General features: G+C 46.6%; 2 protein-coding genes across 5 annotated transcripts in view; both read left to right on the top strand.

The window, feature by feature from the left end:
• XAF1 (XIAP associated factor 1) overlaps positions 1-2778 on the top strand; it is a 37869-nt gene extending 35091 nt beyond the window's left edge. For all 3 annotated transcript variants that reach the window (XM_075904922.2, XM_089772245.1, XM_006113283.5), the window contains exon 9: positions 2621-2778. In XM_075904922.2, coding sequence (XP_075761037.1) covers positions 2621-2634 — 14 coding nt within the window. In that variant the 3' untranslated portion in view covers positions 2635-2778. The remainder of the gene's footprint in view (positions 1-2620) is intronic.
• A 142-nt stretch (positions 2779-2920) lies between these two features.
• Positions 2921-12302, top strand: LOC102461847 (F-box only protein 39). Of its 2 annotated transcripts, none has more exons than XM_025179836.3 (4): positions 2921-6057; positions 8435-9614; positions 9809-9985; positions 12123-12302. In XM_025179836.3, the coding sequence occupies exons 2-4, from the start codon at positions 8601-8603 to the stop codon at positions 12249-12251; spliced, it is 1320 nt and encodes a 439-aa protein (XP_025035621.2). In that variant the 5' UTR covers positions 2921-6057; positions 8435-8600; the 3' UTR covers positions 12252-12302. The 2 variants fall into 2 exon arrangements, with proteins under 2 accessions (XP_025035621.2, XP_014424083.2); XM_014568597.4 differs by having other exon boundaries at positions 8428-9614.
• The last annotated feature ends 45 nt before the right edge of the window (positions 12303-12347 follow it).

Genomic DNA, 12347 nt, shown 5'->3' with positions numbered 1-12347 from the left:
TGTAATCAATCGTCCTTTCAGGGTGCTTGCTCTGCTTTAAGGTAGTCAGTCTGCCAATTATCCAGTCTTCTTGTGAGTAGGGGGTATATACCGATAGTTATTAATGGCTCATCTGCAATCAGGTTGTCTCGTCCTCTGGCCATGCCCATGCTCACTCACCCCCCTTCTTCGGCCATCTGGTTCTATATAACTTTATAACTTGGACACATTCACCCTCCTTACATACACAAGAGCTGTCCGAGGTTACAGATCTGCATGGCAAAGCAAAAGCGTTGTAAATTAAGCAACTAAGGCTTGGCCTTCAACACTAGCAGAATTTCTCTAATCTTAACACAGCCACAATATCGAAGACTGTCTTTCTACTTTAGCACACTTACTAAACTTCAGAACAAAGAAAATAGACCTTCAACTGAAAGGACTTAATTTGTAAAATATTTTATATATATATATATATATATATATACACACGCCTTATATTGCTATATTATTGCTACATCGCTACTATATTACTATGCTTAAGATAAATACAAAAAGAATAAAACTTTCAATCCTAACAGCATCGCAACTGCCCAACAGTACACATTAGGCAGCGGCAGAAAGACTAGAATTTGGGACGTTCCTGACATCTAGGCTACGTCTACACTCACGGCTTCTTGTGTGAAAAATATGCAAATGAGGCAAAGCATGGAATATCACTGAGCCTCATTTGCATACATAATGAGTCACCATTTTTACAAAAGCTCTTGCGCCAGAGGGAGCATCTACACTGCCCCTTCTTGTGCAAGAAAAACCCTCTTGCGCAATGCCATTATTCCTGAAAATAATCGGCATAGCAGCATTGCGCAAGAGGGTTTTTCTTGCACAAGAAGGGGCAGTGTAGACAACTCCCTCTGGCACAAGAGCTTCTTTTGCAAAAATGGCAGCTCATTATGTATGCAAATGAGGCTCAGTGATATTCCATGCTTTGCCTCATTTGCATATTTCTCACACAAGAAGGAAGATCGCACCAATGTAGACACAGCCTGACTGTTGTGGTTCCCCTCTGGTCCAGCTCCTCCCCCTGCCTGCTGTCTTAGTCAACCAGCAACAGGGCTGCCTTCTCCCTGCCCTCTTTTTGTCGTCCCCCCCAGCCCACATGCTCCTATTGGCCAGCCAGATGCTGAACTGAGGGCTCCCTACTGTCACACCAGGGGTGGAGAGGAGTCCTTAGCCAGTGCAGTTCCATGCTGATCCCAGGGATGCCCTGAGCCCAAGCAGAAGCTATAGTAGGGAAAAAAGGGGCAGAGGGAAGCTGAACCCCAGCAGAAGCCACAGAGGTTCAGCAGCCTTAGGTAACTCGTGTAGGGCCCCATAAATTGTAAGCATGGCCCAATCAAGATGCACAATACAATGTTGAGACCCAACCGTTTTCTAATCACATTTTAATGAAGGGCTTGTACAGGCAGCCACTCTCACCCACGTTATACCACTTGCATTATGCTGGTGTAATGAAAACAGCACAACTCCGCAAGAATGGCATAATTATACCAGTTTGAAAGGGGCTTCTGCCAGTGTAGTTTATCTTTATAGGCGAAGGGGCATAACATGTAATGCACCTTTATACTGGTATAATGGTGTCCACACTAGGGATTTTACCAGTACAACTATGTAAAAATAATTAGGAGTGTGGAATAGCTGCCATATGAAGAGATATTTAAAAAGACTGGGACTTTTCAGCTTAGAAAAGAGAAAACAAGGGGGGATAGGATAGAGGTCTATAAAATCATGACTGGTGTGGAGAACGTAAATAAGGAAAAATTATTTACTTGTTCCCATAACACAAGAACTAGGGGTCACCATATGAAATTAATAGCAGGTTTAAAACAAACAATAGGAATATTTCTTCACACAATGCGCACACAACCTGTGGAACTCCTTGTCAGAGGATGTTGTGAAGACCCGGACTTTAACAGGGTTTAAAAAAGAACTGTATAATTTCATGGAGGATAGGTCCATCAATGGCCAGGATAGGCAGGGATGGTGTCCCTAACCTCCGTTTGTCAGAAACTGGGAATGGACAACAGGAGAGGGATCACTTGATCTGTTCATTCTCTCTGGGGCACCTTGCATTGGCCATTGTCGGAAGACAGGACACTGGATTAGGTGAATCTTTGGTCTGACCCAGTATGGCCGTTATGATAATAATTCCTGACCGTTATACCGGTGCAGAAGCTGTGCACAGATCAGGTCGCAGTGGTGCTAACTATACAGACCTGGGACATAACCCTACAGTCCTTACTCAGGACAATCTCCCATTGCTTTGTTTTGTATTTTCAACAGACAAAAAATGTAACCTTATATTTTCAACCAGAACTACCCTTGTTTTATATTGTGGTGGGACAGGGTGGGGTGGGGAAAACAAATGTCCATGAAAGAGCACAGTATATCTCTCTCCTCAGATAGACTGATCACAGAATGACTGCCTTTCTCTGTAGACAGCATATTTCTGCAATGAAAGATGCCACACAACTGAAACAAAATACACCACTGTGTGAAGTTAAAGGGAGTTTAAGGGCATAAAATCATGGGCTTACCTAGTCATGTAAAAAAAAAGTGATATTGGGTTTTGATTGTTTTACAGAGGAGCCTTTGTAAGGCACTACTGGAAAAACTGGAACCAGAGACGCTCCACCAGACCCCACACTTCAGTTCAGCACTAGTAATGGCATTCTAAACCACATAACTTTATACATAGCGAATAAAAGCATCATCCTTCTCAGGCTAGCAGAGAATAAAGAACCACTCTCTGTAATTTATTCTGGGCCAAGGAGGTTTATCATCAAACTTCACCAGAAGCTATGGACAGCTGTGTCCTTTGGGGCATTACCATGTATTTCCTCCTTAGGGACTCACTTGTTCTATGTGCCCTGCCTGTCACAAGAGTGGAGGTTCACGGTCCGATGCGCTCTCAGCAATGCTGGTGTGTCACAGCTGATGGTGCAGTCACACCACAGAGAAGTACTTGGTCCCCAGCGCTTACACTGAAACCTTCAAGGTGTTGGCTTTCAGCTTGGACTCTAACTTCCATAGTGATCCACACCAGTAGACAGATTATATGAAGGTCTGCTGGGCTTCCTCACAGCCCTCCTTCTCCCACCACACAAGCCCTTCACCACTGACAGCACCATGATGGTCACTTACTGGGGAGTATATTTTGCTTCAAGGAATTTATAAGCACTATTGGGTCAGATGCTGAGCATCAGCCATTCCCACTGATTTCAGCAAGAGCCTGACTCATTGGTAGGGTTCTACCAATTTCACAGCTGTGAAAAACACATGGACAGTGAAATAAGCCCTTCCCTATGAAATCTGATGTCTCCTTGTTCCTAGGAGCGCCTTCAAAGGGGCTTCCTACTTCCAACTGAGGAGAAGGAAATAGACTGTCCCCCCCTGCAAACTGCTTTGGGAGTAGGACGGAGGCAGCAGCTCAGACCCACTTTTACCTTTTGGGATTGGTCCTGCTTTGGGCAGGGGGCTAGGCTCAGTGACCTCGTGGGTGTGTCTACATTAGCAAGATTTTGCGCAAAAGTGGTTGCTTTTGCGCAAAATCTTGCCGCCTGTCTACAATGGCTGCGAGTATTTGCGCAAGAACACTGATGTTCTACTGTATGAAATCAGTGCTTCTTGCGCAAATACTCTGACGCTCATGCTCAAGGATAAGTCCTCTTGCAGAAGTGTTCTTGCGCAAGAGGCCAGTGTAGACAGGTAACATCAATTTCTTGCGCAAGAAAGCCTGATGGCTAAAAAGGCCATCGGAGCTTTCTTGTGCAAGAGCGTGTCTACACTGGCACGGATGCTTTTGCGCAGAAGAAAATCTTTTATGCAAAGGCACATGCCAGTATAGATGCTCTCTTGCGCAAATACTTTTAACGGAAAAACTCTTCCGTTAAAAGTATTTGCGCAAAATCATGCCAGTGTAAAAGCAGCCTCCTGAGTCTCTTCCAGCCTGGAGTCTCTTCCTGTTTGCTTTCTGTAGCTCCTCTCACCAATTCCCTTTCATCCCTTTATAGGGATCACCTGATCCCTTCCCAGCTGGGTGTGATAATGGAACAGGGCTGGCCTTTAGAGGAGCAAGCCAACCCTTACAACTTCCCTAACTCTCAGTGGTGTTGTGAAAATAAAGACATAAAAGACTGAAATGCACAGGGCACATCTTCACTACCTGGAAGATCTATGCTTCAGCAATTGATCTTCCAGAGTTTGATTTAGTGGGTCTAGTAAGCACCTGCTAAATCAAATGCTGAGGGTGCCCTCATCAGTGCTGAAACTCCCTACTTCTCATGAGGAGTGAGGGGGGAAGTTTAAGGGAGCATTTCTCCCATCAACCTGCTATGATGATGGCACCAGGCTCAGCTTAAGGTAAGTTGACTCCAGCAAAAATTTTTATGTGGCTGGAGCTTCGTACCATAAGCCAATCACTGGCTGTAGTGGGGATCTGGCCTCAGATAACTACAGTCATGGAAAGCTGACAAGTGCAATAAATAACTAGATCAGCCTTGCCACCAATCTCTACGCCTTCTCTCTGGGCTAAATTTAATCTTCAGATGCAGGTGTGCAATTCCCTCTGACATCTAAAGGCAGAACTGGATTCTCTTGCTAACCACCCTCTTGGTTAGTGGGTGCAATTGCATAAGGACAGACATGAAAAAACAAGAGATGGAACTTGTGCTGTAAATCAGATCTGATTTCAAAGGCCTCTAGTCCTAGGACAGTCTTCTCTTAGCCCAGACTTTGCTTCACGCCCATCAGAGTTAAAAGTGAGGTTGCAGAACCCTGGTGCAGTCATGTTTTAAAGTCTCTCGCATATAGGTGACATGTAAAACAAAATGCGATGGTACAACAATTAAACCAAGTGGGCTAGGGCTGAATGGAGCAGCCAGCTTGTGCTCCAGAATGAAGCCTTTATGTAAATATAAATATGCATCTCTCGTTACAAAGAGAATCTTCAGAAGTTGTACCAACTGTAACTGACACAATGGCAAATCTGTGGACGGCTTGTGACCTTAGCCCAAAGACCTGGGAATGACTCTCATTCGTCTCAAGAGGGGTGTTAAACCTGAAGATTGAACGTTCAAATGTCAGCCTTCCTTACACCACTGCTGATTAAAGCATGTAGGAAAGAAGAGGGATGACCATATTTGGAAAATCTAAACAGTGCCCGGTGAGTGGCATCTTACACTTGTGTCCTGAGTGGGTGGGACTTGTAAGTGGAGTTTGAGAGGGAACAGCTTTCTTTCCAATGTCACTCCCACAAGGATGAAAATGAGTGTAGCTACTGAACCTAACGCTTGAGTGCTGTGGGGCTATTTTCTGAAAAGACAAATTCAGTAACCGGTAACTGCAAAAATATTGACAATCCACTGGCTTCTGATGCATCAGATCCATAACACGTTGCATGAGTGAAAACGACGTAGGAAACTAGAACATAAGCTCTTCTTCCAGCACATGAAAATCAGCATCAGACAACTGAGCAAATACATGCAGATTAATCTGTACGTTTCTTTTTGCATTGAATGGTCTTTAAAAGCTCGGAAGGAAGCACCTGTCTTGTCATAAATGGAAACCAACTTCATTGTGTGCATGAGGTTTGCAGCCCCTTGGTTAAAAGCTGGAGCAAGGCATCACTTTCTTGCCTTGCTGTTTGCAGCTCAGGCATCACCTGGTTTCCTGGGGGAAGGGAAGGATGTACTGCAGCCAGCCCCTCCCCCCCCCCGCTTTCCCCCCTTCCTTGTGTGCTGTTTGCACTGAGCTCACAAGCAACGTGTCTTTCTCTCCTTCCTGCCTTCACATCAGCCCCTTAGGACACTGCTCAGCTGATTTACTCCCTATTTGTATTAGGATAAAGCCAGGCTGGATCCGCGACATCACAGAAGCTACCTGCTCTTCCCTCATAAAGGCTGAGGGCAGGCACATGACATGTCTCAGCGCCCACTAAACCCTGCCGGGACCAGCTCAGAGGAGGAAGGGTGCTGGGGGTATAAATGCCTTCCCACCAGTCTAGCATGGAAATCAGAACTGGTAACTAATTCCTCTTGAATAATGTACAATATTTGTCTCATGTTTACAACCCTCCATCAGGTTTCCTGACTCCCCATTTATTGGACAACATGAAACTTCTAAAATGGACTGAAAAATTAGATCACTGAAAAGCTTCATGTTTAGTTTCTTAGCTCCCTGGACATGTGGTTTCGCCAGACCCATTTGCAAAGCTTTTGGAAAGTACAAGTTGTACTAGGTTGTATTCTAGTCAGTCACTCTGGTTTGGCAACATCCATAGTCTGGCATGATTTTAGTTAGCCAAATGTCCACTCGTCATGGGTGTGGTAATTTTCTGCAGTGCCATAAAGTTTGTTTACAGCTGCCAGTCCTGCTGTGCTGTTACTTAGCTCTAATTTACCCCAGATGTCTTTTCAGAGCCCAGTAGGCAGTGGAAGTGTTGGTAATGCCACTAGACAATATCAACCTCCCTTGGTTTGGCAAATTTTCTGGCTTGGCTCTGGTCAACTCCCAAAGGTGCCGGACTAGAGAAGTTCAATCTGTAGAAACAAACAGTAGACAGTTTCCTTGCTCAGAAATCTTGAGGACTGCCACTCCAGTAAGTTCTTTGCTCAGCAGTTCTGTCTGATCCGCTCGGGCCTCGTTTTTGCTGGGGAAAAATAAGGTCTATTCTGAACATGAATTAGCTCACATGAAGTAAATCCTAGAAAATGAGGCAGTTGTCATTTTCACATAAGCAAGCAGGGAGTTTTTAACTGGAACCGCTAACTCATGGAAATTATGAACTGCCTTGTCTTCCCAAGGTGTTACTTTGAGTTAGTTAATTCAAGTTCACGTTCCTTTTTCCCTAATGAAGACTCAGCCTTCAGGATCACTCTCACAACTAATTCTGCTGGCTTCTTTTAATATTTGTGTGCACACACCTTGCAAAACAATACCCTAGCCAGAGCCAGATTAACTCTGCCGGGGGCCCTGAGCTATTGGGTGGGGTCCCCTAGGCTCCAGGATGGGGCCAAAGCTGAGTGGTACAGAGTGCAGGAGGGGAGTGCGGGTTGAAGCAGGAGGCTGGGTTCGGGAGGGGGCTGTGAGCTTTGGAGGGGACTGAGGTTGAGGCATTTAGGTTGCAGGAGGGGGCTCCAGGCTGGGGCCAAGGGGTGTGAGTGCAGGACAGGAAATTGGGGTGTGGGTGCAGAGTCCAGGCAGCAGCTAGGGTGGTGGATTGGGCTCAGGGTTGGGGTGTGCGATCCCAGAGGGAGTTAGGATGTGAGGATGGACTCAGGGCTGGGATAGGACATATAGGGTGCTTACCTGGGACAGCTCCCCTTTGGGGGAGGGGAAATGTGGCTCATTGCAGGCTGCACTTCCCAGGGTTTTCCAGAGGGGGGGTGCAGGGCTTGGGGCAACCCCGCACCCTTGCAAGTCCCACCCACTCCACCTCTTCCCCAAGCTCTGCCCCCACTCCACCTTTTTGTCCCCTCCCCCAAGCAACATGGCCTAGGGGAATTATGGGGGCCTGGGGCAACAGCAGCAGGGGCCCCCAATCAGCATGCAGGCAGTAGAAGCTGGAGCAGCCTGGCAGCCAGCTTTGCTCCATCATGCACCCCACTTCTCCACAGCATCAGAAAGCAGAGCACCCCATGGCCAAGGTGCTCCACTTACCACTGTCATGGAGTGGGGGGGCAGCTGACCCCTGCTGCTGCTGCATCAGGCTCCCCCCCATAATCTTCCAGGTCCCTCTTGTTCATAGGATGATTGGGGCAGCTGTCACAAGGCTCCCAAAAGTGCAGGGCCTGGGGCGGCCATCCCAATTCATCCTATGACCTGGACAACTCAGGCGAGTGCAGGGCAGTGCCAACAGGCACGGCTCCCCGCAGCTGCCATTGGCTGGGGTTCCCAGCAGAGGGAACTGGAGGGATGAAACCTGCAGGTGAGGACAGCATGGGGACAGCTTTCCCTGGCGACGCCGCTCCCACCCAGTGGGATCCATCTCTGCCTCCCACCACCAGACAAGCTGGAGAATGCACAGGGACTTTTTCCTGCAGCCCCAGGCCCCAGGCTAACCCTCATAAAAGGATCTGCACTTTTGGCTACCCAGAGATCTTTTTGTGGGGGCCCCTCCTTAGCCCAGTGCCCTGTCTGGGCTCTACTAGCCCCTTCCGTTGCCAGTGAAGGCAGCCTTTCAACCCACATGATCTAGCTTTACTCAGTCTTCATGCCCTCTGATGTCTCCAGCTATCACTACTTGAAGGCGTTTAATCAGTCTGAACCTGAAAGCAGGGTGCTTAGCATAGTCATTGTTGTAACCCAGTCTGCCACTGTTCTGGGATCATAGACCCACTTGAAGGCAGCCTTTTGTATAACAGTATTCTGCTTATTTTCTCTTTTGGTGAGATCACAGTTTAGACCCAAGAGCTCATGTGGTCACCAGCGTTTGGATGTAAAGCAGGATTTTTGCTATTCACTTGGACCAGTCTCTTTCTAGCAAACTAACTAGCCAGAGCCTTCCCAATCTCGAGTCCGTCCAGGTTTGATTCTGCACCCCACAGCAACTGACTGTCTCTTTCATGGAGGATGACAAAGAACCTGAGCAGAGTTGCTGGGCCTACTTGCCCGACATCTGCCTGAGCAACATGTTCTGGTGGCTAGACGACAGGGACAGATCTCAAGCGGCTTTAGTCTGCAAGAGATGGAATCAAGCCATGTACTCAGGCTCTCTCTGGAGAACCAGAACCATCACCTTCAGTGGGCGGCCGTCCAGGTCAAACACATCCGAGTTTGAATCTGCGCTGTGGTACGTCAAGAGATTCGGCAAGTACTTGGAACAGCTAGAGATCAAGTTCCTGAATCCTTACAATGCTGTCTTGACCCGAAAATTTCAAGTGACTATGAGGGGGCTTCTCTCACGCTTGGGAAAATGTAACAGCCGTCTGGTGTCCCTGATTATTCAGCACTTGGAATTAGACCGATTGGTCTGGAAAAATGGGATCCGGAGTCAGTTTATCAAGAACTTAAGTACTTTCCTGAAAAGAACGGGCAAGCACCTTGATTATCTCAACCTGAAAGGAGCCAGAGTGACGCTGGAAGAAGGCTGTGAGCTTTTGAACTCTTTGAGCTACTTGAAAAACAAAAGTTTTGCCTCTGAAATCAACATAGAAGACTTCTTCAGCCACCATCTTTCTATCTACAGCAGCCCCTTGTTCCTCCAGACTATATCCACATTCCGCAACCTGGTCATCCTGACTCTTAATTACAACTGCATCTCCGATGAATTGCTGGACATCCTGTGTGAGCACAACGCCCATTCTCTCTGGACAATGAACATCAAGTGCCACATCCATGACCCCCACGGGCAGGTGATTTGGGGGATGTCCTGGGCCAACCTAGCCAAGAGGGCACCCAACCTGAAAGTGAACTTCTTCTTTGAAAGAGTCATGAAGCACAACAGTCTAGCCAGAATACTCTTAGCAGAGATCCCGCTCAGGAGCATCAGTCTACGGAGCTGCTATTTCAGTGACCCAGATTGGTCAATGAGGCCGACTCTCACCAATCTCTTACCAGCCTACAAGTCCATTCTGCAGGTATGGTGAGACAGCAACATGTTACTGTTTTGTCACTAATCTCACCATGGCTGTGTGGGCGTAGTACCAAACGGTTGGTGTAAAAGTGAAACCCTGACCCAGGAAATCACAGGGCAGCTTTCACAAGAGATGAATCCTATATATAACCGTCCTGCCTACCAGTACAGAAATTTACACTGTCCTTTATTTTCAAGAAACTAACACTAGAGTTCAACAATGACCATGAACTGTTGGATGAGGAGCTGCTGCAGCTCGTGTTATCGTGTGAGAAGCTATTCTTCCTCAAAGTCTGGGCCTTCCTTAGTGTGGCGTTTGTGGAGAGGCTGCTGCAAAATCGGGCAGAAGGGAAATGCGTCTTGTGTACCATGAAGGTAAAAAAAATCTCTTTCCAAATCGCCCACCTTCTACCCTGTCAAAATGTAGGTTATGGACACACTAATGCAGCTGCACCTCTGATTGTGGTTTGGAAGTTACCATTAGCATGCAGGGAAAGGAGTTGGGAGGCAGTATAAGGATCCTATGTGTATTTCCAAATTCCACTTGCAGAGACAGGTCTTCCAGGCCTTGATTAGCCCCACAGAGAAGACTCAGAAAAGGTACCGTGAAGTGGCCTCCTCAGTGTCACCTCTTCCAGAATCCCCCTCTGTGCTGGGGAGACCCCTATAAAGAAGACTCCTATTCAAAAAAAACATTTAAACATGTCTTAAATTGACTTTAGTGAGACTAACACATGGGCTTATAATCTACGCTGAATAGGAAAGCTCTCCTGAATCATGGGCAGGGACGGTTGCAACCAGGAGAAACCATCCTGCAAGGAGCTAGCAAAACCCAAAGTCCTGTGCCTCCAGCAGATGTCCCAAGAGCTGCTCAGATTCTGGCAATGAAGGGGTTCTGGGGCAGAGAACAAGGCACTTTTCCCCCAGATATTCATAGAATCATAGAACATTAGAACTGGAAGGGACCTCGAGAGGTCATCAAGTCCAGTCCCTGCTGTCACAGGAGGACCCAGTACCATCTAGACCAGGGCTACTCAACTTTGGAAGCCTTGGGGGCCACAATGATACTCACAGCACATGCCGAGGGCCACAACCTAAGTGTAGTTGCATATACATGCAAATATATATGCAAATATATGCAAATAGCTTATTTCACTCTGACAGGCATGAATTCAAAGATTAAGGCAAGACTACACAACACACAGACCCCGTTTAAATCAATTCTGCTGATATTAATAAATGCAATAGTTACCTGATTTCCACCCATATGGCAGCACTTTCAATGAGCAGTGACAGTCAAGGAATTTAACTACTAAAATGCATCTCAACAGAAGACCAATATATTGACTACTTTTTTGTTTTAGCTCTCTCCCATGGGCCACCAATAAACTGGCCGTGGGCTGCATGTGGCCTTGGGTTGAGTAGCCCTGGTCTAGACCATCCTGATAGATGTCTATCTAAGTTGCTCTTAAATATCTCCAGAGATGGAGATTCCACAACCTCCCTAGGCAACTTATTCCAGTGTTTAATCACCCTGACAGTTAGGAAGTGTTTTCTAATGTCCAATCTAAACCTCCTTTTCTGTAGTTTAAGCCCATTGCTTCTTGTCCTATCCCCAGAGGCCAAGGGGAACAGTTTTTCTCTCTCCTCCTCGTAACACCCTTTTAGATACCTAAAAACTGCTATCGTGTCCCCTCTAGGTCTTCTCCTTTCCAAACTAAACAAGCCCAATTCTTTCAGTCTTCCCTCATCGCTCATGTTCTCTAGACCTTTAATCATTCTTGTTGCTCTTCTCTGGACCTTCTCCAATTTCTCCACATCTTTCTTGAAATGTGGTACCCAAAACTGGACACAATACTCCAACTGAGGCCTAACCAGCACAGAGTAGAGCAGAAGAATGACTTCTCAGGTCTTGTTCACTATACTCCTGTTAATGCATCCCAGAATCATGTTTGCTTTTTTTACAACAGCATCACACTCTTGACTCATATTTAGCTTGTGGTCCACTATAACATTGATATTCTGCCATTGAAATCCCAAAAGACAGGGGAACCTAGGTTTAAGCATTGCTTTTCACTCAATTCTCAATGACGACCCTGGGAATCTTGTCTGAGCAAATACTAAGGCCAGGTCTACCCTAAAAGAGAACATTGAATCAAGATACGCAAGTCCAGGTATGTTAATTATGTAGCTAGAGGTGACATACCTTGTTTCGAGTTTTCCCACCATCCCCACAGTGGGAGGCCAATGGGAGCAAACAGGAGTACCAGCCGCTGGTGAAGGCGACCTGAGTTTGATTTAGCGAGTCTTAACTAGACTCGCTAAATTGAACTGCAGAAGATCGATTACAGCAGCATAGTCCTTCTGTTTTGTGAAGATATGGCCCGAGTAAGGACTTCAGGATTTGTCCCCCTTTATTAGCTGGCTGGCTTATTTAGTAGTCTGAACAGCCCACAGGGCTTCACCTGCAAAGGTTGCTTTGTGTGTCTGTGACTGCTGTTCATCCACACAGGTGAGGATTTACACCACCAGGCACGAGACCAGTGAAGAGGACCGACTGCTGCGGGACATTTACAAGAAGTTCAGAAACCTGATCGACTCAGAGCTTAATTATTTTGTCATCGCTTACCCGATGGTGTGAGCAGTGTGTGATGAGCCAGGAGTTAAAATAAAACCCAGTCACACTAGGAAATGTCTGATCTGGTTCTTTGAGGAAGTCTATGGGGAAGCTAATGGT

Source organism: Pelodiscus sinensis, chromosome 21 (assembly GCF_052426305.1).
Source record: "Pelodiscus sinensis isolate ZL-2025 chromosome 21, ASM5242630v1, whole genome shotgun sequence".
Classification (NCBI taxonomy): Eukaryota; Metazoa; Chordata; order Testudines; family Trionychidae; genus Pelodiscus; species Pelodiscus sinensis.
Note: the sequence above shows the minus strand (reverse complement) of the source record. Positions and strands in the feature narration are given on the sequence as shown.